The sequence below is a fragment of the Phacochoerus africanus genome, chromosome 16 (genome assembly GCF_016906955.1).
Source record: "Phacochoerus africanus isolate WHEZ1 chromosome 16, ROS_Pafr_v1, whole genome shotgun sequence".
NCBI lineage: Eukaryota > Metazoa > Chordata > Mammalia > Artiodactyla > Suidae > Phacochoerus > Phacochoerus africanus.
The window spans coordinates 39,027,005-39,052,571 of NC_062559.1; the positions used below are offsets into that span (position 1 = coordinate 39,027,005).

General features: G+C 43.4%; 1 protein-coding gene and 1 long non-coding RNA gene across 16 annotated transcripts in view; one reads left to right on the plus strand and one right to left on the minus strand.

Moving 5' to 3' along the window:
• The window catches only part of LOC125117271 (uncharacterized), a 169,820-nt gene extending 159,749 nt beyond the window's left edge, over window positions 1-10,071 (plus strand). For 5 of the 15 annotated variants that reach the window (XR_007132568.1, XR_007132565.1, XR_007132561.1 and 2 more), the window contains 5 exons: window positions 1,341-1,451; window positions 4,097-4,138; window positions 5,755-7,414; window positions 8,962-9,714; window positions 9,818-10,070. This is a non-coding gene — a long non-coding RNA (uncharacterized LOC125117271). Of the gene's footprint in view, window positions 1-1,324; window positions 1,452-4,096; window positions 4,139-5,754; window positions 7,415-8,961; window positions 9,715-9,817 lie in introns of all 15 variants that reach the window. The other 10 variants (XR_007132562.1, XR_007132566.1, XR_007132569.1 and 7 more) reach the window with 6 other exon arrangements.
• NPSR1 (neuropeptide S receptor 1) overlaps window positions 1-25,567 on the minus strand; it is a 148,256-nt gene that overhangs the window by 121,922 nt on the left and 767 nt on the right. Inside the window, exon 2 of the mRNA XM_047763034.1 lies at window positions 22,074-22,699. Within this exon, the coding sequence (XP_047618990.1) occupies window positions 22,074-22,217 (144 nt within the window). The 5' untranslated portion in view covers window positions 22,218-22,699. The remainder of the gene's footprint in view (window positions 1-22,073; window positions 22,700-25,567) is intronic.

Consider the following 25,567-nt stretch of genomic DNA (forward strand, 5'->3'; position numbering starts at 1 on the left):
TAAACAAAAATTTTCATCGTGAACTACTGTGATGGAGATGTGTAGAATCCCAAATAAGCGACGTGTAGCAGAACTTGAAAAGGGGCTGATCACGGTCAGTCAAAAGGTATATCCTGGAGAAATCGGTATGTGAATTGAGCCTGAAAAATGGGTAGAAGTAGCCAAACAGGTAGGTTGCCTGGCAACAGGCTGAGTGAAGGCAGACTGTGAAAACTTTCAGGTGAGTGAGTGTAAAGAGCAGAAAAAGGCTTAGAATGAGAAATAAGACTTACGTCCTAAAAACTATGTCATAAGTGGAGAACGGTTCATCCTGGATCTTTGTCCTGAGTGAACAGAACTAGCCACCAAGAGAAAAGATTCATCTCCATTAGGAATCTTCTCCAGTTGTCTTCATTGTCCACACCACCTTTGTCCTACCTCTCAACACCATCATCATGGGTGATGAATACAACTTTTTTAGCTCCTCCAAACTGGGGCTGAACAGGAAAAATGATTTGCTACCTAACATTTACTTCTTAGTTTAGCTTCTAGGACATATTGGATAATAATATCAGCTCTTCTACTCTGACCAGAAAGGCTTAGTTATTGTTCTGGAGTATTTTATCATTGCTGCCCTGGGTCAGAGTTTGTGTTTAATTACCATTGTCAACTCCCCACTGCCTGTTTGTCCTCATTTCTATCAGCTTTTGGCACAGATCAGGGACTGCACTTGCAAGACTGGTTGACTCAGTTTTCTGATACTAGTGAAGCCCTGGATTTCACCAGAAATGCCAGTTTCTCACATTCATTTTAATGGGAGACCCTTATTGTGGTACATTCTTGGGTCACAAAGTGATCTCTAGATTAATCACAAATAGGGTGTTTTGGAAGCTTTGAGGCAATTAAATTCTGGGATTCCATCTGAATTCCCACAGTGCATCAGACCATAGACACTAGAAATCACTAAAGCCCACTGGGCTCCAAGTCCAGGTAGGAGTTAATACTTGTTGAACAAATGAATGAAGTCTCTGCTTGGTGTCAAGAACTGAGATTAACATTTAAACTGGTATTTGAGCTCTAGACCCTTGAAATACAGAAAACTAACATTTTGATAAATTAGGTCCAAAACTCTACAATACAGTAGAAATCAAAGTAATTGCTATGTAATAAAAATACCAAGAAACTATTCTTTCTCATGACCCATATTATTTAAAAAATAAATAAATAAACTTGTGGGAATTTGTTTTGTTTCGGAGGTGCTACTCAACAGGGGATAGTGTCCCAGGAACCTTCCCCCTGGGGGCTCAGCTCAACTCAGACCATGATACCTTCCTTCAATCTGTAGTTTCTGTTCCATCCAGGAGGCTCAAAACCAAGTAGCTAGAAGAAACCTGGGGCAACCAGCAAATGGAAGAGCCGAAGCAGATGTGAGGCCAGGGCATGGAGCTGAACCTCCTGGTGGATGAGAACAGGTAGGGAAAAGGGCACGAGAGGGGCTCATCCTAAATTGCTACTCTTGGTGGCTTCATTTTCTGTGCATCTAAGTGGGGTGGCTGGTCAGCAGAGTTTAAAAGGCTAATGAGTTAGTGTACCCCAATGACAGCTGGTCATCTGCCTTGGTTTACATTGTCCTCTCATTCCCTTGCCTGCCTTTCTAATCTTGCAAGCCTCCCCAGCCCAGGGTGGAACACTAGTCCCTCCACCTCTCATCAGTCACTCCATAGGCTCCATGGGAGCCTATCCAAGGTCAAGAGAGGCAGGCACCTGCCTGACTCCAAGCATCACTTCCACTCTACCTGAGCCTCTTGGACTTTGATGGAGTTGGCCACATCACCTTGGGTCTATGCTCAGGAGTCCTGGTTACCCCAGCAGTTCCCTGGGCCAGGTTGGTCCTCTAAGCCTGCCTGTTTAATCCACTTCCTACCACTCTCAGCTTCACATGGAATTCCAAGCATACTTTATGGTCCAGTCCATTCCAATGATAATAGAAAAATTACACAATTGGAAATAGATAATCTATTTTAAAGGAAATTCACTGGTTCCATACTTAGTCCAGAAATCACTATCAAGACCTTAGTTGGGGGTTTGATTGGGAAAAACATTCTACGGGGAGTGATATGAGGAAGATAGAGAAAAAATGACATGGGAGAATCATGGCACTGCCCCCATTCAACTCCTGAGTTCTGCTGTGGCTCGGAAGGTGTGTAACCTTCATTATTTAAAGATCACATCCCTCTCCTGCCCACACATTTCCTTACTAGGGAGACGTTTGTAGGTTCTCAGACCCTTCTATGTCTGATCCTTGGGGGCCAGTGCATGCGTTACCTGGAACCTCCTCTTCCTGGATTTGGCCTACTTTGCTGTCACAAAGGTGTTTGCTTTCAGATACTTTTTAGAACCTCCCTTGTGATTTGTCTGCAGAGGAAATAGATCCTATCATTTGCTCTCATGGAAATACAATGTGTAAAATGTATCTGAGACATTGCATGGTGTACTTTACATGCTTATTTTGTTGTTTCTGACAGTAAAAGTAGTATGTGCGCACTGTCAAACATTTAGTGAACTATTTAAAAGGTACAAAGACAAAAGACCCACCTTTCAGAGAGAACTCTCACATCTTGGCATATTCCCTCTCATATTTTCTGAGTATATATCTACGTATCTGGATATAAATTGTTATATATCTATAAAACTTGCAATACAATATATACAGCTTATTGTGCTTTAAAAAACCTTTAGCATCAGGATTACTATAGGTGCAGAGTATTTCTGAATATTCCACCCTGTGATTGTGTCACAATTTCACTCTCCTGTTGCCAAATGTACTGAATGAAACAACCTAGCATATATGACTGCGTCTAAAGTTTTCCTGTACATTTCTTTAGTATTCTTTTTTTTTTCTTTTTTTCTTTTTAGGGTGCCGCATCTGTGGCATATGGAAATTCCCAGGCTAGAGGTCCAATCGAAGCTACAGCTGCTGGCCTACACCACAGCCGCAGCAATGCAGGATCTGAGCTGCATCTGCGACTTACACCATAGCTCTCGGCAAAGCCAGATCAGATCCTTAACCCACTGAGCAAGGCCAGCGATCGAACCCGCAACCTCATGGTTCCTAGTCGGATTCATTTCCTCTACACCATGACGGGAACTCCTCTTTAGTAGTCTTAAGGTTTAATCCTGGAAGCAGAATTGCTGAGTCAAAGTGCAAATCTACTGTTTGGGCTTCCTGTATGTTACCAAACTGCTCTCTAAAAAAGTTGGGTTTGTTTTGCTGATTTACTCTCCCACAAACAGTCTACAAGACTGTCACATGCTTTAATATTTACCAATTTGATATGTCTCATATTATGTTTCAGTGTTAAGTTTGTATTGTTCAGACCACTAGCAAGTAACATTTTGTTTGGTTTATTTATGTTTTTTGTGTTTTGTTTTTTTTTTTTACTTTTTTTTTTGTGTGTGTGTCTTTTTAGGGCTACACCTGTGGCATATGGAGGTTCCCAGGCTAGGGGCTCTAACCCGAGCTACACCTGCTGGCCTATGCCACAGCCACAGCAACCTGGAATCCTTAACCCACTGACCAAGGCCAGGGACAGAACCTGCACCCTCATGGGTGCTAGTCAGATGCATTTCCACTGAGCCACTATAGGAACTCCTATTTTGTTCTTTTTAGACATACCTGTAGCTTTGGGAAGCTCCCAGGCCAGGGATCAAATCTGTGCCACAGCAGTAAAGTAATCAGAGCCACAGCAGTCACATCCCTGGATCTTCAACCCACTGAGCCACCAGGGAACTCTGCAAATAACGTTCTGTATGTTCTTTTAACTCTTCATTTAGTCTAAAATTCTTTTTATTTCCTTTGGCCATTTTTTCTATTAGAAATATCTTTTTCTCTTCTAAGAACTGTCTATATATTAAGGACTTGAATCATGTTATATTTGTAATTATTATGTATTATAATAGGTAACATAAATATTTATATACATATGTTGTATACTTACTTTTATTTAAAGTTCTTTTCTCAGTTTTTTGTTTCCCTTTAAGTTTTTATTGTTAGAAAGTTCTTGCTCAGACCAAAATCAGTCTGATGCTCTTTTCCCTATCTATTCTATAAAAACAGTTACAAAATCCAACTGAAATTGATCTGAAAACTTTACACGAGGTAAGAATCATCACCCATCTACCCACTACCCTTACTGCCAAAATATTCATTCCTTCTCACTAATTTTTGTAGTTTCTTTGTAGTGTTAAGTTCATTTATGTACTAGGATTTTATTTTCAGGGCAAACTATTATTATTACTCTGTCAATTACTGTGCTCATTCTAAAATGTTTTGCTTAATGCAGGTTCAGATTTATTAATAAGTGAGAGAAAAATCCTTCTTCCTCGTTGGCATTTTGTTCAAATCTTAACTTTTCTTAGCTTTTTAAAATGAGCTTTTGGATTATTTTGTCAAATTAAAACAATCACATTGAATATTTGATTAAATTTTTTAAACATAAAGAAATTTGGGGAGGGGAGTTCCATGGTAACAAACCCAACTGGCATCCATGAGGACACAGGTTCGATCTCTGGCTTCACTCAGTGGGTTAAAGATCTGACGTTGCCATGAGCTGTGGTGTAGGTCGCAGATGCAGCTCAGATCCCCTGTTGCTGTGGCTGTGGCATAGGCCGGCAGCAAAAAGAAATTTGAGGAGAATTGACATCTTTACAAAATTTAATCTTTTTGATCCCGGAGCACATGTACCTTTTCACTCATTCGAATATTTTGTATATTTCAGTACTGCTTAGCATTGTGAGCTAAGGCTATCTTAATTTTGAATAGTGCTCTCCAGTTTATAAAGTACCCTCATATTTTCAGGATCCTCTCAACAAGCTGCCCAGGAGTTCTGACTTAGATCTTGATACTGCAGGTCTCGTCCTGACTAAAATTTAATAGCTGTGTGACCTTGGTAAGATCACTTTAGTTCTCTGGCCCTCATCTGCCCAAAGAGGTTGGTCTGTTAGGTTATTCCACAGGCTCCTGGGCAGGGCCTTTTCTGAGGTGTGTTCCAGGGGCGTTTGTCTTCACATTGTAATGTTATGTGGCCAAATAAATTTAGGAAATTCAGGTTAAGCATAATTAAACACTTTGCTTTACTGAAAGGCTTCTCAGAAACTTTATTAGACTGGCACACGCTCTAAGTATATGCTGATACATATGATGTGCTGTTTCCCCAACTTTTTGGCGGGATAGTCCCCTTTTATCTGCTTAGCAACTCACATAACTAGGATGCTGTGGAATATCCTTTGGGGAATTCTGATACGGTAAAAAAAAAAGCAGGTGTTTGGGAACCAGATCTGGGTTCAAAATTTTGGGCTATGAACTACTGTGTGAACTTATCTTCTCTGAGCCTCATCTTCCTTCTCTGTAAGTCAAGGATAATAAAGCCTAGCTCAGAGTTGTAGGAGTTACACTAGTCTGATCACTGGAGGGGAGCAAAATTTGCCACCCCAAAACATATCTCTTTGGCATGAAGATTGACGCAGGCTGATTATTTTTAAGAAAGAGAAGATTCGGTAAGTCTTTTTTTTTTTTTTTTTAACCTCCACCTTAACTGCCTAAAGAAATGAGATAAAAGGTCTGTTCCCAGAATGGAGTCTCACACCAGAGACATCTGCAAAGAATTGGGGAGGGTCCACTTTGTGTCCCATTGTTTCTGCATGACCCAGCAAACATTTATTTACCAAACATTTGCTTTTCCATCTCCTCATGAATCACCTTCCTCCCTTCTGAAGTCTCAAACAACTGCTCTCAACATCTTCTTTCATCTGTAGATGAAGATGGCCTTTAAGGTGAGGGCTTTGACCGTTTTGGTGAATTACTCAGTTTTCCTGGGGCTCTCCCATGTATACATGTTATTAAACTTTTGTTTGATTATCTCCAACCAATCTGTCTCATGTCAATCTAATTCTTAGAACAGACAGAAGAACCCAGAAGAGAAGAGGAAGATTCCTTCCTCTCTGACATCACCGATATCTCCTGCTTCTCCCCAAGGGAGGATTATTTTTCTCTATTCCATCGATATCAGATCTGACTATGAACTTAACTCTGACCAGTGAATTGTGAGCAGAAGGGAAACGTGCCATTTCTGGGCAGAAGCTGCAAGAACCAGCACAGGCTTCCCTATTCTCTTTGTCTGTCTGTCTGCCTGTCTTCTAACTCTGGTTTATGGAAGCTTGTGTTGTTCCAAGACAAATCAGTATCAAGGCTTGAAGACCTTTAATTGGAGGTCTGCAGAATTACAATTTTGGAGACACAGACTGGAGTGAAACTGAGTGGTCCAGGGAAGAGAAAGAGGCAGGGGGTTTATAAAGACAAAAAGCCACAAGGTTGTTAAAGTTGCCTTACAACAATTGTGATTGACTCTGATGCAAGTCAGGAAATAATTGGTCCATAGGAATCACAGGTTGTTCTTGGATATGAGTCCAATAAGTAGACAGGCTGTCACAAATTATTTTAGGGTAGTGGTTGCATAAGTGTCTTGAGTTTCTGGCAGATGTTGCAATGGCTTCCTTAGGACAACACGTGGTCAAAAGGTCAGATTCCATCCAGGCTGACATATGCCCGAGTCACACTTTGTCCGTGGCTGCCAGGCTCCAGTGTAGAGAGCTCTCTTAGCAGCAGTGGTTCTCTTGTGATTTTCCTCCCACGGTTGAGATGGAGCTTCCATCAGCCTGAGTCCCCAAGTGACTATAATAAGCAGAGGCCCCTTATTAACCTCTGATAAACATGTGTGGCACCAAGAGAAACTAAACATTATGGTTTTAATTCTCTGACAATACCTGGCTATTTGTTACTATAGCATAACCAAGTTTAACCTGAGTTAGTGAAGAGGTAAATAAAATAATCAATGGAAAAGACTAAGTGCTTGGCAGAGTCAGCATCCAGTCGATTACTTCAAGTTTTATCTTGGGCTAGGGAAAAAAAAAATCTCAAAAGGGACTAACTACATTGGAAAGGTAATCAAATTTATTCTTAAACCAAAACCAAAACAATCTTCTGTTGGCCTGGATTGCTGTGTTGCCAGGGACGATGCTCCGTGACCCTAAATGAAAGAAAGGAGACTTGCACTTGGGCGATAACACTATTCCCTTCCTTTCTAGTTAAATTAGAAGTGGTGAATAATGGTTCTTGAGCGAACACTGGTTCAACACCTATATGTGAGTGGAATTCTAAGAGCTCTGGGAAAATTGCTTGTGCAGTGCCGCGCCTGAAACACCGCAGGCCAGGTCGATTCATGGCTGCAGGCCCACAGAGCAGTGAGGCGAGGAGACCTCAGGAGCTGGAAGAAGAGGAATTAAGGGGAACCTTCTTCCCTGTGCTGCTGCTTCACCGAAGTCCAGCGATCCCCTAGACCCTGTATAACCTTCACCATCTCACGCCCAGGGAGCTCAGGTGAGGAAGGTGTATATTCATGAAGCAAAGTTCTCTTAAAAATGCAGATAGCCAAAGAAGATTAAGAAGGCAGTGGGAGAGACACCGAGGGAAGGAATGTGTTTACTCATTACATAAATACTTGGAATCAGTTTATCGAGGGGAAGAGTTTTGAGATGAAAGAAGGATTGTGCAAAAGAGGGAGACTTTTTTTTTTCTTTCTTTTTTTTTTTTTTTTAAGCAGGGCATTCACAGTCCAAGCTAAATGCCTGGTAAGGATGAGGGCAGGCAGAGGAGGCTGCTAAGGGAGAAGTATGGTTTGGGAGAGGGGGTTCTTGTGAATCATGTCAAGGTTATGCTTGCTGCTGATTTCTCTCCAACCACCTACTCCTATCTGGAGGAGAACTAGTGCTTTCCTTCCAAGAATGGAACGAAAAAAGGGAGGGGTCTCAGAATTTTCTGCTTTATTACCTTTAGCAGGCGGGGGAGGATAGTGTGGGTGGGTGGCGGGTCTGGGAGGATAAATCCGGGATGGAGAGGCTGTGAGGCTGGTCTTTGAGGAGAAGGGCATTAGCCATCCCTCAGCCCCTCTGTGTTGGGGGGACCCCCCGGACATAAGTCACCCTCTTGCTTCCCTCCCCCAAGACCTCACCCCACACATATGCTTTGGCTTCTTGCCTACTTCACCATCCTGCAGGGGCATCGATACTGTCTTGCTGTCATAGTGGAGCTGCCTGGGGCCAGAAAAACTATGTGATGTGACGGGGTAGCATGACATAGAATTGGCTTCAGTGGCCAAAGCCCACTTCTCAGTTTTTTATATTTTTTAGTTTTGTTTTTATTAAAGTATAGTTGATTTACAATATTCTGTCAATTTCTGCCATATAGCCAGGAGACCCAATCATACCTATATATACATTCTTTGCTTGGTGGTTTTAAACTGTCAGCAAAGGATGTGATTCCTTGTGCTTTAGGGAGGAGAGTAAAAATCCTCTTACTTAGCCATCATGAACAAATAAGCTGATATTTTCGGTAGTTTTTTGAACTAATGTTTTTAAAAGTGTCTTCAGTATTTTTTTTTCCATAAAATTACCTAAGTGAAAAGCACTGTCATTATCTGGAATGTAAAGAACCATTCTAAAAAATTTAAGGCGCTTTGCTCTGGGAAGAGGGGAAAACTTTCTTTTTCTTTGTTACTCGGAAACATACAATCCAGTCTGAATCAATGTTTATAAAACTCTATTCAATCCCTTTGTAATCTAGATAATAGATAGCAGCATGAGAAATATGAGCTGAGCCAGCCCCTGCACCACCCAAATATAGAATAAATGAAATTCTCTGACGCTTTGTGGTCTGCTTTCAAGGGCTTGCCTTCAGTATTTGGAACATGTAGTTTTGCGCTTGATATCTGTATCACCTGGGAAAGTGTTCAGTTCCAAAGTAAGTCAGCCCACTGAGCAGTGGTTTGATCAAAGAGATTTTTTTTTTCATATAATAAGGATCTGAAGATAGGTGGCTGTTGTCCTTAACTCATCAAAACTGTGTTGGCTTTTCTTTTGTGGTCACAGGATGGCTGCTGCAGCCCCATTCAAGGAAGCCGTGCGTCTGAATTCAAGGGAGAAAGAAGGGAGGACGTAAAATGCCAGCCATGTCTCTCTCCTTCTATCAGAAGAAGAGAAACCTTTATCAGAAGCCTCACAGACTTCCAACTGACTTTCTCAAACTGTGCTACTTTTTACTCCACGGAGACTAGGATAATGAGTATTCAGCTGGGAAAGTCAGAAGGGGGTTGAGACTGTGGAATCAAGCAGACAGCACTGTTACCTGCAGAAGCCCTTTCAGGACCTGTTCCTGAACGTAGTTTCCTCTTTTCCAGGCTCAGGGAGTACCTCCTCTCACTCATACTGTTAATGTTTTCTAAAATTTGGTCTCATCATCAGTATTCCTCACTAGCACTAACTATGGTATAGTAAGGATTCATGCTAAATGGCTAATGGTTGATGTCTACTTGTAAAGTAAAATAAAGATGACCCTTGGAAAACATTCATAGAGCTGTAGCAGGAATTCTTTGTCAGTGTTCATGCCTAGCCCAAGGCTAAAGCCACGATAAGGTTCATTCCCTCTTTAGGACTCTCGGAGGGTCTCATCAAGGTCGGGCATGGCTGCTGGCACTGGAGACACAGGGGAGAAACAAGAATCAGCTCCTATCCTCAGGGAGCAGAGTTTGTGGATACCATGAGATAGATAACACATGGCAGACATGCAATGGCAAGTAAGTCGAAGACTTGAGGAGGTGACATCTGAACAAAGACCTATATCAAGTGAGACCTCGAGCCTTCTATCCATTGTGATCCATACTTAATTGTTTTTGGAGGTTCATCCTTGAATTCTGTACTAATCTTCTAAATCTCCATCTCATTCCAGGTCCTCCTGGAGTTCTACCATTACCCCCACTGCCGCTTATGACTTTGAAATGAAACATGCTTTGTTGAAAGGTAAGGCTCTATATAATTATTTTTTTAATTAAGCTTTACTTTATACAGAGGGAAATTCACCCTTCGGATGTTTAGTTTTGTGAGTTTTGATAAATGCAACCATCATTACAATCAAGAGACAGAATAGTTCTATCCTCCAAAGAGATTCCCCCTGCGCCCCTTTGTAGACAGCCTCTTGTCTATCCCTAGCCCATGGCAAGCATGGATTTTTTTTTTTTTTTTTTTTTTTTGTCTTGAGGGTTTTGTTTTCTCAACAGCATCATGTAAAGGAAGTCACTACATGGTGCAGCCTTTTGAGTCTGGCTTCTGAAACTCATCCATGTTGTTTTGTGTATCTGTAAACTTATTCCTTTTGATTCCTAAGTAATATTCTATTGTATGGAGGTACTACAGTTTATTCATTCTCTAGCTGTTGGACATTAAAGTTGTTTTCAGTTTTTGACAATTTCAAATGAAGCCAGTAGAGAAATGTCATAGAGGCTCTGATATAGACATGTTTGATTTTCTGTGGGCAGATACCCAGGAGAAGGGTTTTTGGATAGTTTAATAAATGTATGAAGAAGAAAATGCCAAAAAAGTTTTCCAAAATGTCCTTACCATTTTATTTGCTGTCAATAATGTATGATGGTTCTGTTGCCTCATATCCTTGCCAGTGCTTGATATCATAACTTTATTTTTATTTTAGCCATTCTTATAAGTGTGTGTGTGTGTGGGGGGGGGGGGTATTTTGTTGTGGTTTTATTTTGCACTTCACCAGTGACCAAGAATATAAAGCATTTTTTCACTTGGTGAAATGTCTGTTTGAAATTTTTGCTATTGTTTTTTTTTCTTTTTAGGGCCACACCTGCAGCATATGGAAGTTCCCAGGCTAGGGGTCCAGTCGGAGCTGTAGCTGCCAGCCTACCGCACAGCTGCAAGAACACCAGATTCAAGCTGAATCTGTGACCTCTGCTGCAGCTTGAGGCAGCGCTGGATCCTTAACCCTCTGAGGCCAGGTATCAAACATGCATCCTCATAGATACTAGTTGGGTTCTTAACCCACTGAGCCACAATGGGAACTCCTGGCTTTTTTTAAACTAGGGTTTTGGGTTTTTTTTTTTCCCCTTCTTATTGAGCTTTAAGTATTCTTTATATGATCTGGGTAAAAATTATTTATTAGATATGTGATTTGTAGGTATTTTCTTCTAGTGTGTGATTAGCCTTTTTATTCTCTTAATAGCATCTTTTAAATTACAGAAATTCTTCATTTTAATGAAGTCCAATTTATCTAATTTTTCCTTTATGGATTGTGCCTTTAGTGCTGTACATAAGAAGTCTCTGCCCAATTCACAGTCACATGAATTAGATGTTTTATTTTAGGTTTTATACTTAGATATATGATCTATTGGGGGTTAATTTTTATGGGATTTAAGATTTAGGTAGGGTTTCACTGTTTTTTTTTCTTTTTAGGGCCTCACCTGTGGCATATGGAAGTTCCCAGGCGAGGGGGTCAAATCAGAGCAACAACTGCCAGCCTACACCACAGCCACAGCAATGCCAGATCCAAGCCTCATCAGCAGCCTACATCACAGCTCATGGCAATACCAGATCCCCAACCCACTGAGCTAGGCCTGGGATTGAATCCACATCCTCAGGGATACTAGTCAGGTTCATTACCACTGAGCCACAATGGGAATTCCACGGGCTCACTTTTTATATATGGCTATACACTTGTCCCAGAAACCTTTTGTCTTTTCTCCATTGAACTGCCTTTTTGTCTTTGTCAGAAATGAACTGATGGTATATGAATGGGTCTATTTCTGGACTCCGTTCTCAGCACCACACTGTAACTAGCGAGTATGAGTTCCCCAACTTTATTCCTTTTCAGAATTATTGTGGCCTTTCAATTTCCTTTGCCTTTCCATAGACATTTTAGAATCAGCTTATCAATTCTTGCCCCCATATCATCGTCCTTCCCTGCCTCTGCCAATCTTTTGATTCCCCAGACCCTGCCTAGGATCCAACAGGCGGTCCCGTTGCTTCCTGCCGTCAGCCTTCAGGCAGTCCTTGTCTGGCTGAGCAAGGACACCTCTCCCAGGTTGTCCTAACAGACTCTCTTTCCCAGTGGCCCCTCTCTACCTCCCATTCAGCACTCTGCAGACTGATTCATCTCTCTCAAGTCGCAGTTTTCACTGTTAACATTTTTGCTAATAAAACTTCAAAGATTTCTTCTTGCCCATAAGGAAAAGAAAATCCATATTGTTTAAGTTTAATGGTCCACTTGGGTCTTTTTATCTTTGAACTCTTTCATCTAAACCCAAAGCTTCTGCTTACTTATCTTCAGTGATCGACCTGATTTTCAATGCAGAGGGCCTTCTTTTTATACACCTCCCTCTGCCGCTTCCCCTGCCCCCTGGTCCTGTCTTTTCTTCCCTATTTAAGTGACTGCATTCTCTTTCCTTATATCATCAATGTTGACTGAGTCTCTCCCCATGAGACAGAATTATCTGAGAACAAGATATCTATTTTGTTCATCTTTAAAACCCCAGTGCCTAAGGTAATACTCAGTTAAGCGCATCTGTCATTCTGTGAACTTGGTAAAGGGATACATAATATATGGAGGGGGGGATAATACAGTTTAAAAGACTGTATTCTGGGAGTTCCCAGTGTGACTCAGCGGCAACAAATCCGACTAGTATCCATGAGGATGAGGGTTCAATCCCTGGCCTCGCTTAGTGGGTTGGGGATCCGGCGTTGCCTTGAGCTGTAGTGTAGGTCGCAGATGTGGCTCAGATCCTGCATGGCTGTGACTGTGGCATAGGCCAGTGTCTATAGCTCCTATTGGACCCTTTGCCTGGGAACCTCCATATGCCACAGGTGCATCCCAAAAAAGAAAAAAAAAAAAAAAGATTGTGTCTGCATATTACACTTTGACTTATTTTTAGATATGATATTTATATTAAAATTTAAATTGAATGGAGGGAGAAATATTTGTTTATCTGTAGGTGTTAATATTTTAAAAGGCCAAAAAAAAAAAAGAATTTAAAAGGTTGGACTCATCTTAGTAATATTTGTTGAATTAAAGCATTAGTTGAGCAGCCCCTTAAGACAGTTATTAGTCCTCTTTGGCTCCCTAGTACCTAGTATAAGGTCCTACCCAGTGAAAGCAGCTGTAGTCTTACTGTTCACAGGACAGATGCATTTTCTGCTTGAAGTGTCCAGAGGCAGCGACAGGAACCATGGGTGACTGCCTGCCTGCCTGAGGTTCCAGGAGACAGAGATGATCCATTCACCACTGGAGCAGATCGTGTTGTCCACAGGCTGTGCCCTCTGCCCTCTGCAGAAGGTCTCTGTGGCTGTCCATCAGGCATCAGAACACACACATGGAGAGCAGGGACGTGAATGGTAACATCTTTCTCCACCACTTGCCCAGTGTCTAAGGGCTCAGAAGTGGATGGCTTCCGGGCCTCTGATGTGGAACCACAGCTGGCAGCATAGAAAGGAGGACAGGAGTTATTGTTACAGTGCAGCGGAAACGAATCCGACTAGGAACCATGAGGTTGTGGTTTGATCTCTGGCCTCGTTCAGTGGGTTAAGGATCTGGCGTTGCCGTGAGCTGTGGTGTAGGTTGCAGATGTGGCTCGGATCCTGTGTTGCTGTGGCGGTGGTGTAGGCTGGTAGCTCCGATTGGACCCCTAGCCTGGGAATTTCTATATGCCTCGGGTGCGGCCCTAAAAAGCAAAAAATAAAATAAAATAAAAAGGGGGTTGGGGGGACAGACAGACCTTGGAGCTTGTTGGCTTCAGGTCTAAAGATCTGTCTACACACCCTCCCCACCAATATGGCCTGCTGTGGTGTCAGGAATTTCCTAAATCATGGTTCCTTTAAGTTCAAATCCAATAGCTTGTAGAATAAGGATTAAGATTCCATCCGCTCTAATGCGTTCACTGAATTTACTGAGACTTTCCTTAGGAATAAACTTGTTATGCACATTGTTCTTGATATGCTCTTTCATTCAACAAAACATTTACTGACCACTAATCTCTGTGTCAGGCACTATACTAGGGACCGTGGGAACTACAGCTGCCCTAAAATGAGTGACATCTAGTGTGTGTGTGTTTCTGTGTATGCGTGTGTCTGTCTGTATTTATATGTGCACGGGTGTCTGCTTGTCTGTGGTCATGTCTGTGTGTGTGTAGGCGGACATGCATGTCAAGAGATGAATCTTACTGCACAGAGATCTGAGGTGCTTTGGAAGCATCAGGATAATGATGAGGTTGGAAATTTGAATTCTTCACAGGTGAGGGGGCAGTTGAGCTTGGATGTGCTATCAGAAGAAAAAGCTATGAGCAAGGCACTTCTGCCAAAGGTAACGAGAACCTTATCTCCCTGGAGTGTGGTGAGGTGTTCAGTGCATCGCGATAGAGGCGGTGGGAGAGGAGGAGAAGGGGAGTCCCCTCAGCCTGGGAGAAGTTGGAAGGCCAGGCTGAAGAGTTTGGGTTTTATTGTGGAAAAAAAAGGTGAAGGTCAAACTAGGCTTAAAGCAGTGTTCCCTGCACTGGGGATGTCCAGTTAAGCTGCATTTCTCATGCCCATCAGCTAATTTATTCTTGCAAAGGATCAGAATCAAACATGTGTCATTTCAGGCCAGAGTAGATAAGAGAAAGTTTGCCCTCCCTTGGAAACTGCTTATTCTAGAAGGCAGAGCTACAAGCGGACCTGCTTGCAGCTGGGACATGAAAGAAAAATACACTTTTGATGTATTAAACCACTGAGATCTAGGGTTTTAGCTTTTTGTTGTTGCAGAGACTTGTTTGCAGGAAAATCATATTTCTTTTTCCTTTTTCTTCTCTTCCTTTCTTCTTCCTTCCTCACTTCCTGCCTGCCTTTCTTTTTTCTTTCTTTCCTCCTTTCCTTTAATCCTTCTTTACTCCTTTCTTTTTCTCTTTCTTTCTTTCTTTCTTAGAAAGTTCACACCTTTAACCTCTCTCAGTTTTCATGTTCATATCTGGTTTTTTAAAAAACGCTATTGTAACCCCTCCTTGAGTTGTTGGGAAGTCAGGTGAAATCCTGTGCGGTTACGTTATTAACTGAAAGTGCCGCCAAGTGTAAGTGACACATCATTTGTGGGCAGCCATCAGTATTGCCTAAGTGGGAAAAAAAAAAAAAAAAAAAGAGTCCCCAGTTATGCCTTAATGGCTTCATCACGATCTTGAGTGGTTTTGCCATCTTGTGGCCGAGAAAGTCTTTTTCCCAAACTAGAAGCTCATCCCTCCTTTCTCTGGATAGGGCAAAACTTCTCTTCTATAAACAGCCTTTCTTGGAGTGGGCCATTAAACTTGCTTAGTTAAAATTAGACATTGTAGGAGTTTCCATCATGGCGCAGTGGTTAATGAATCCGACTAGGAACCATGAAGTTGCAGGTTCGATCCCTGGCCTCGATCAGTTGGTTAAGGATCCCACATTGCTATGGCTCTGGTGCAGGCTCGTGGCTACAGCTCCGATTAGACCCCTAGCCTGGGAACCTCCATATGCCACGGGAGCGTCCCAAGAAATGGCAAAAAAACAAAATAAAATAAAACAAAATAAAATTAGACATTGTAACAGTACGATAAAGTAAGAAATGAAATCTTCTCTAAATATCTTATTCTACATTTTTTCACGGTCTAATTGAAAGAAAGAAGGACTTGCTGTTTGAAGGTCTAATACATATTAAAGCTGTCTGAGAACTTTGACTGCAGTCATCTTAGAAGCTCCAGAAGCTTCTTCCATGTAGAGAACAATTCAGTGGCTTTAGAAAGGAGTGAACAATTAATCCCTGGGGCTATTAAGCTAACATTTATCAAACACTCTAAACCATCACTGTTCTTATCAGCCTTCCAAGCATTCAGTCACTTAACTTGTCACAACAACCCTCAGAAGGACGTTCAGTTAGTAACATCATTTGTCAGAGGGGCGCACCAAGGCACAGGTAGAAGTGAACTGCCCCCAGTTCACAGCTAGACAGAGGTGGCACTGGGACCCGCCCCAGCAGTCTGACTGGACAGCAGGTGCCTCACTACGGTGATGGGGAAGATTCGAGAGCTTGAGTTTACCTGGGGATGATTTGACTCCTTCTTCTACCATCAGCTGAACTGAAAGGTCCAGAAAGAAGCTAAGTTCAGCTACAGAAAACTAAAGTTACATTTCTTGTCCACTTGAGTACACGGCTGGAAAGTCTTACACACTACACCAACAAGGAATTATTTCAAGGATGACAGGATGACATTATTTTTCAGCATTAACGGATGTGCTCCTTTCTGCTTCCCTGAATAAACTCCCTGGAGCCCAGACGGCCCAGAGCAAGCACTGCCCCATTTGCCCTGAGGGCACAACCTTTACTTTAGCAATGCAGACAGAAGCAAGTCAGCTCTCAGCTTTCAAAGTACCTCGCGGAGGAAATCATACATAGCTTGAAGAGAAATGTCTTTTTCCTTTGCAAGAGGGTATATCTTTTGAGCATTCAGAGCAGAGAGTCTGGAACAATACATTTGGCAGAAAACAGTCTCGTCAGTTGCCCCACGACAGAGAAAGCAGGCAGCGGGAGACGGGCGTGTCAGACTGCACAAGAGTGGGCGGAATGCGAGGAGCCTTAGACACTGCGGAGGGGATGCTGTACGCCCCCTCCTAAGGCTCCCACAAAAAGGGAGCGGAAGGGACCACATCTGGATGCACAGAATTAAAAGGGTGCTGAGCTCCTTTTATTTTCTAGAAATCAAGAGATGGCTGCCCCAGGGATTCACCCTGCTTTCACGAGGTGGGAGTTGAACCATTCTGACAGCCATGTGGGGAAAGAGGGGACCAGCCCCCATGTAAGGGAGAAGCAGTTAAATGTTTCATGCTCAGGAAGGATCCAGAAATTGATCTGGGGTTGAGAGAGGGAAAGAGGGAGATGTGAGCATCCATGTACCCAAAGGAAATGGGACAAAGGGGCGCTGCGCAGAAGGCAGTGCAGCCTGACCTGAGCCAGGGCCTGGAACAAGCACGGCCACTTCTGAAGGCCAGACAGGACTGCTCTCCTCAGCTGATGCCAACTTGCCCAGATTCCTGCCCAGGTCAGACTCCCTCCCTCCTCTCAACCACACAGACATGAACACACCTTATCTATCTCTCTCTCTCTCTATCTATCTATCTATCTATTTTAGGTCCGCACCTGCAGCATATGGAAATTCCCAGGCTAGGGATCCAGTTGGAGCTGCAGCTGCCCACCTACACCACAGCCGCAGCAATTCAGGATCCAAGCCTCGTCTATGACCTACACCACAGCTCACAGCAATGCCAGATCCTTTAGCCCACTGAGCAAGGCCCTGTCCTCATGGATACTAGTCGGGTTCATGACCACTGAGCCACAAAGGGAACTCTGAACACACTTTAAAAGCATCATTCATTCCTAAAGCTTAGATTAGACGGCTTCCCTGCATCAAAAAGTGGGAGAACCCTTCACAAGCTGAAAAACTCTGCAATTCTGAGTTTCCTCGGAATTAACTAAGATTGTTTCCTGCTCTCAGATGTACCAGTGACACAAAGGGAAATTGAGTTGAGGAGGTTTTCCTTTTCCACACACTGGAGTACACAGCCAGGGAATCACAGGACATCCTTGTGGAGCCAGCCAAGAACCCGTGTGCCTTTCTTAAGGACTTGGAGTGATATTGGACATGAGCTGGCCCAGGACAGGGGATTGGAAAGGGAGGGTTGTGCTAGGTGTGCACAGCAGAAACAGAGAAACAGACAGTGGTAGATCTTCCTTTTATTATTATTTTTTTAATGGTCATATATCCGATGGAATATGCAAGTTCCCGGGCCAGGGATTTAAGCTGAGCCACAGGTGTGCCCTACATTGCAGTGGTAGCAATGCAGGATCCTTTAACCCACTGCACCGGGCTGAGGACTGAACCTGAGGCTCTGCACTGACTTGAGCTACTGCAGTCAGATTCGTACCCCACAGCGCCACAGTGGCAACGCTGCTAGCAGACCTTTAATCACTACTTAATTCAGCAAAACTAGTGGTAATTTCCCTATACACAGCCATGGTATTCAACTCTAGAAACTCAAAATGAACATATTGAATGAAACTAATTAGAAGAGGTTAAAAAAAAAAATGCATGATGTAAATGCAAGACCCTTGTTACAACTTTCAGGAGCTCTACTGGAAGAGCTGGCCAGGACCCAGGCCTCCTGGATTCCAGGAAGGGGGCATCCCTGACATTGTCTTGGGGTCCCAAGAAGGAAGGGACACAGGCAAGTTCTGCAGGGGTGTGATGGGACAAGAGGAGAGTTCAAAGAAGCGGGCAAGTATCAAAGAGGAGCTGGCAGTCACTGATGGTGAAAATGCTGCAGAAATGCTCAGTAGATAGAGTTCTCAGAAATGAGTTGTCAACCTAAATATAATGCAAACAAGCACAGTATATTTAAGCTTCTTAAATTGAGCTTTTCCTAAAGCCTAGTGTGAGATAATTGGGATATGGCTTGAGCTGGAATTGGCTTTTGTTGTATTAATGGAGGGAGGGTATGTTCAGAATAGTCACAGTGAGGTGGCAGGCAGAGGATGCACAAAGGAAACAAACTGTGTCCAGTCACCCTCAAGCCTGCAGAAGCAACCATTTCCATACAAACAATAGTCAGACTAATCGCATATCATCTGTAACAACCCACTGAAGGAGATTCAATAGAAGATCGTCTTCAGGTAATATTTCAGCGGTCTCGCTTCCGGTTTCTCCCCTCACCTGAGAGTAATAAAACTGAGTTCATTTGCATTATTTTATAATTTAGGCAATTTACTAATTCAGGCAGTTTTCCCTCCCGGTTACTTTGAATTAATTTTCTCATCATTAAGAATCAGGGATTCAGGAAACACTGCTAGTGAATTCACCTGCAATATTAAAGGCTGTTAACAGAGTGGCAGCCTTGTCTTCCACTTGGACAGGTTTACATCCAAATCCCCCATTCACTTTCTGATGATCCAGGTCCCATCCTCCTAGGAAACATCTAGTAGATTCTTGAAGCCCATGTAATTCCTCAGTGCTAGGAACTAAGGACGTGAACTGGACAGGACTTGAACTTGAGAAATTGGAAACTGTGAAGGAAACTGGAGCCTGAGCTGAGAACCTTGAACCCAGGAGCACACAGGGTTAGTGGCATAAAGCCCATATCAGAGGGAGGGGTCAGGAAGTCAGCTCTGCCTTCCCTGCTGACATCAAGGACACACTTAGGATGGCAGAGTAGGTTAGCGTGGTGGGGACCAGAGGTGAGAATCTGGAGATGGAGGTGGGAAGAAGGAAAAGGCTCTAAGCTTGGGAAGAAGGGCCAGTAAGATCTAGATAGGGATGTTTACCTCCGACCAAGAGAGCTTTGGCTTCAGAAGAGAACTAGAGGGCCACGTAGGAAACCAAGTTAGAGCCTAGGCATGTAGACTAAGGCAGCTGAGACTCGGTGAGGCAGCAACAGCGTGGGTATGTGTTGCCCAGGGCTAAACTAGGTACCAGGAACCGGTGTTTGATGCCACAGCTACTTCCATACTCCACCCACCGGAAACCGTAACTTAAGCCTGATCACGTTGGCTTAGCAACGGAATAAGGATGAGCTGACTGTACCTGTAGAGAAGGACCTTGATGAGCTCAGCTTGGGAGACCAGGCAGGGCAGGGCTGGTGCGGGGTGGGGGATGTAAATGGTTAACGAGACCCCATCTCTGATACTGAGAAAGCAAACTTCCCGTTGCCCCGTCTGACAACATGTAGACCATTGGCAGAAACACACCACCACACTTAGGCAGTCAGTATTTGTTGAGTAGGCCTAGTAAGGTGCTGGTTTCTGGAGAAAATGGGAAACAAACATCAGGCATTCCTTTCACTAAACGGCGGTAGAGGACAGAGTTGAATTAAGTGGCAAAGAGAGGGGTACACTCCAAGACACTACTGGATCTTGGGCGGGTGGGGGGTAGTTGGTGGGGGGGGGGGGTCAGGGAGGAGGCATCCCAAGAGGAGAGCCTTAAAGACTAGGTAGCATTTAGATAAACGCAGATGAGGATGGAAGGCGTTTCCAGAGGGAAAGCTACACCATGGGTTGAGAATTAAATGAAATACTTCACAAAAGTCACTCAGAAAGATTCCTGTCACCAAGAAAGCCCCCAGCAAAGAAATGTAAGGCAGTTGCTGTTGCTATTAGTTCTGCTACTGCTGTTACCATTTTAATTTTTATGACCTTTTTACTGCTTTTGGAAAAGGCAATGGGGATTAAAAGGACACGTCTGGAAGACAGTAAAGAAGCACAGTTCTGACTTTCTTCTTGAGAAGGACGTGGGACCAAAAGGATCACAGTGAACAAGAGTTTGCATCAGAGCTGCTTCTGTATCAACAGTGCGTCAAAACTGCCTGTGCTCAAAGGGGACCATGGAAAACGTTACACTGGGACACTTAAACTAGTTCCACCAACACCGCCACTGACTGCCGTGTCACTAAAAATCGCTGTTTTAGTGAATGAATACATCACTCAAAACATAAAACGGAACATTCTAAGCTCCTGGCCAGACAGATTTCCTCTTCCTGCTTCTGTGTCTAGTGGTCCAGTTCCTTGCAGGCAAGCTTATTAACAGAAATGAGATAAAAACTATGTGATTCTCCTTAGTGCCTAGAGATCACGTTGCCAGGACAAAGTACAAACACTAGAAGAGCACGAGCAAGGATTTGTTTGTCCGACTACTCAACACATCCCCTTAGGAGCCGCATTCAAAACAAACAAAAAAAAAGGCAAATGAGATTTCAGCTGCGAGTGATTATTGCATGAATCTCAGAGCAACCGCCTTATTGCTGATTATTACCCCTTTCGCCGTGGCCAGTCTCTCTCCATTCTGTTTGTTGTCATGTTCTATAAATATCAGAAAGGCTGCAGAGGCAGCATCACTGAGAGGAGCCAAGTGCTTTCCGGGTGCAGAAATCCTGCTTCTCTAAACTAGAATCTCTGGATCTGCAGGCTGATTTCATAGAAGGGACTACTCAGTCAGGGGTAAACGGCAACAAACTCCAATTTCAGTTTCTGTTTTCCATTGTGGAGCTGGGAGGAGAAGCCAAGGGCTGGGTCCTCTGTGCTCAGCTTAAGCGACTTGTTGGGCTCGGCTTTGCTTCGTTGTCACCTGGTGTTGAGGAGCACCAGCGAAGCTGGCTCCTGGGACGGCTCCCTGCTGAAAGTTTTATTCCGAGTGTTGGCAGAGAAGCAAAGCTCTGAGGTGGATATTACAGCAGTCCTGCCTTGCCAGGTAAAAACCAAATTATTTCAAGATCACCTAGAGGTTTTAAAAAAAACTACTTGAATTTTTCTTGAAGTTTCGGGCTTTTTTTTTTCTTTCTTTCTTTTTTTGTATTAAATACCAGTTGAGACTTGGGAATTTAACAACTGAATGTGCTAGGCAGCATGTGAAACAACCTGACTCCCCAGCGCTACCGTATAGATGCTGGGTTTATTCTTGACCAAAAGCTTGTTGCAGAAGAGGAACTGGGATCAGCTAATGAGGATCTTGTCCTCAGTGTGTGGCCCTTGGATACTTTGAAGGGGAAACTCACCGAACTCTGATTTCCTCATTTGTTCTAGGAGGCAACCTGTTGCAAACAGTGACATCACCAACGACAGTGAAAGAACCTATTTCTCATTGATGTTTAATGCAAAAGATCAACGAAGTGTGGTTCTTTCCTTACTCCGTGCTAGGTCTCTCACTGCATCACGCAGGTCCTGGGGGGGGGGGGGGGGGCGGGGGGCGGTGCACTTTCCATACCTCTGATGTTTCTAGCAAAGAGCTCATGCAATAACCCTTACAAGAAAGAGACCTTTCAAGCCCTACTATAGGGTTAATTAAACTTTCTTTCAACCAAAGGAAGGGGGAAAATTAAAAAGTCATCCGCTCAAATGTTTCTCATGATTCACACATTTGCAGCAGCAGCAAAACAAAAACAAAACAAGATCAGTATTCTTAAGAAACTATAATATAGTTCCTTGCACAGTATGAAAAACTTGTTGCTTTAGCTCATCAGGTTTTTTTCTTTCCCTTGATCTCTTTTTAGAAAGGAAAATAAGCTATATTCACTCACAATATTGGCTATGATCTTTTAATTTGGTCTTTAAAATTCTACTTGTCTCATTATTTACCATCAGTGTTCCAAGTGGAAGGCAGGCAACTTACCTTAAAGGAGTGGTAGAAGGACCCCCACTCCTCTCCTTCCGCTACTGCAGTGAAAGTCACTGTTGCAGTGCAAAGGACCGGAGAATCCGGCGCCTGCTCGGTCCCGTTGGTCACTGGGCTGTCCTCTGTGAGGCTGGCCGGCATGGCTCAGGTGGAGGTAAGCCTGGCTGCTCCTGCACCTGCAGCCGAGGGAGAGTGTCCAGCCCTCTCTGGAGCGGGGCAGTAGCTGCAGCTCCGCACCTCTCCTGCCTCCCTAGGCTTCCGCTGGAGCTCGGCTGAGCAGAGGCACAGAGCCCTCCTGGAGCCCACCGCACTGAAGAGCTCTGCCTGACGACGGAGAAGCCACGTGCTGCTCTCTTCTCAACAGTTACCATCCAGCATCCGGCTGACAGTACAGCCTCCACAGCCCCCATTCCCGCCCAGGGCGGAGGGGAGGGTCGCCCCGCCTCCGAAGCGGGTAGGAGGCCCCCCCCCCCAGTGAGCCACGTGGCTCCCACGACAGGGCTCCCTGTTCAGGGATACTTTTCCTCACTTCCAAAACGGAACCCCCACGTCCGCTCCAGCGTCAACAGTGCGGGAATTGGGGCTCAACAGCCAGTCCATTAATTCAGGTCATGTTTGCATATCTGAAATCAAATCATAATAATGCATTTGTTTCAGCTGCGGCTGCCTTCTGACTTATAATCCTTACTCAGCCATTTACTCAGTAGCCTGGGCATTATTTCAGTAAATGTGAGCAAAGAGCACATGTGCATTTCACACCCCTGGTTCTACTCCAGATTTCAGAAAAGCCTGTGGTCTGTTTGTCAGTAAGTCACGACCCCTTGGGATGTGACGGGATTGGTGCCTGGTGGATACTCTTATCACCTTTGTGTTCTTTCATTTGATACCCAAACCAACTGCATGAAGTACGAAGGCAACGCATCTTTACATTCTCATTTACACAGGAAGAGACTGCTTCTCAGCAGTGAAATGACTTGCCCAGGATCCCACAGCTGGTGACGGAAATGAGATGCTAGCATCTTCTTCAGAAATTCCTAGACAATGGTGCTTTTATTGTAACATACACTGATTTGCATCAAATCTCAAGGGCCTATGGAAGCATGAAGTTAACAGGAGTAAGAATAACAGGTTAGGTGTAAAACAAAAGGACTAAGCTGCTTGTACGCAGCCAAGCAGAATAGGATGACAACCCAATATCAAAATAAACAAAGAATATTCTTTTTTTTTTAGGGCCGCACCTGCGGCATATGGAGGTTCCCAGGCTAGGGGTCCAATAGGAGCTACAGCCACCAGCCTATGCCACAGCCACAGCAACAGAGGATCCAAGCTGTGTACCACAGCTACACCATAGCTACACCACAGCTCACGGCAACAGAGGATCCAAGCTGTGTACCACAGCTACACCACAGCTCACGGCAATGCCAGATCCTTAACCCACTGATCGAGGCCAGGGATCAAACCCACAACCTCATGGTTCCTAGTCGGATTCGTTTCTGCTGCACCACAATAGGAACTCCACAAAGAATATTCTGACTGCCAAATATACAGGAAAAGATGCTCAACCATTAGTTAAAGAAAATCAGCTTAAAACAAGATGGAATTTTTATTTATGGGCATAGTGAAAACTAGGGTCTGACTACTCCAAGTATTGACAAAATTGAGAAGAAATGGGTGTAGTTTTTCATGTCTGGTGTGAGAGTTAGCTGATAGGATCTCTTTGAAGAGTGATTTGGCAGTATACAGTAAAGCTGAAATTACACAACTCTATCTAGATAATGGGTGACATGTATATTCAATTTAGGGAAATTCACTGTACTATACACATAAACTGTACATACTTTTTTGGTGGGTATGCTTTACATCAATAAAAATTTATAAAAATCTGTGAGAAACTTCTGGGAAACTGCAGAAGCTAGTTAGGTCATAGTGTGGTGAAGGTGGAGAGAGAATCCTTTTTGTTTGTGTTGTTTTCTCTCCACTCATGGTCCAGATGGATCAGTTTTTGACCTGTAGACACCCACGAGAAACGTTTATGTGGGTGTACAAGAAATATGCAAAAAGATGCCTTGGCAACATTTCTTAGAAACAAGTCAGAAGTAATCTAAATATTTCTGTGACAAAATCAATGAGAAGCTCCAAACCAGAAACTCCCCACATGCCTGTCACCAGGAGGCTGGATAAATGAATTTCCATGCAATCATACAATAAGATACTATCTATCAAGGGGAATGATCTGTAGAAAATATAAAAATATAGATGAAATATACAAATATAATTTTAAACAAAATGATATTTTAAAATTCATATGAAGTATGACTACATATGTGTGCACATATATTCACATATACATACATGTGTATACATTTCACAATGGAATATAGCATTTGAAAGGAATGGTTGCCGACAAGATGGAAAACTAACATGCTGTCATGTTGTAACGGTGAATTTTGTGTGTCAACTTAATGGGGGAGTGAGGTGCCCAGATATCTGGCCAAATATTATTCTTGGTGTGTCTTTGAGGATGTTTCTGGATAAGATGAATTTTTCAATCAGTTGACCGAGTGAGGCAGAGTGGCCTCCATCCAGTCTATTGAAAACTGAACACAACAAAAAGGCGGATGTGTCCTCAAATAAAGGGAACTCCTCCCACTTGACCGTTTTGAGCCAGGGCTTTGGTCTTTTCAGACCTTTAGACTCAAAACAGAAACATCGGTTCTTGGGTCTCCAGCCTGCCAGCTTTTAGACTTAAACTATAGATTAGCTCCCTGGTTCTCCAGCAAACTGATTGCAGATCTTAGGACTACTCAGTCTCTATGATCACAGGCGCCAATTCCTTACGGTAAATTCTCTCTCAATGTCTCTCTCTCTCTCTATTTTTTTTTTTTTTTTGTCTTTTTAGGGCCACACCTGTGGCATACGGAGGTTCCCAGGCTAGGAGTCTAATTGGAGCTGTTGCTGCCAGCCTATGCCAGAGCCACAACAACACCAGATCCAAGCTCATGGCACATGCCGGATCCTTAACCCACTGAGGGAGGCCAGGGATTGAACCCTCAACCTCATGGTTCCCAGTCGGATTCATTGCCACTGCACCATGATGGGAACTCCTCAATGTATCTCTTGTTGATTCAGTTTCTTTGGAGAAGCCCAAGTATTAAACATGGCCTCTGGCTCTTTACTCGAATTCATCCCTAGAGATTCCACAACAATAAGAGGGGCATTAATGAATCATAGGACTTAGAGTAAACCATGAGATACCTGCTAGAAAGGCTTAAAGGATAAAGATGGGAAATATGATGTGTTTGTAGGAATGTGCAAGATGGAGAAGCATCACACATCAGGCACTACTGTAGTGATGTAAACTGATACCCTTTCAAAAACTTCTCGGCAGTATTATCTAAATTTGAACACATCATTTCCAGGGAGTCCAAAGCAAAAATGTCGGGGATAGCATATCAAGTCTGCTTCTGGATACTGTATTCAGAGGTAAAGAA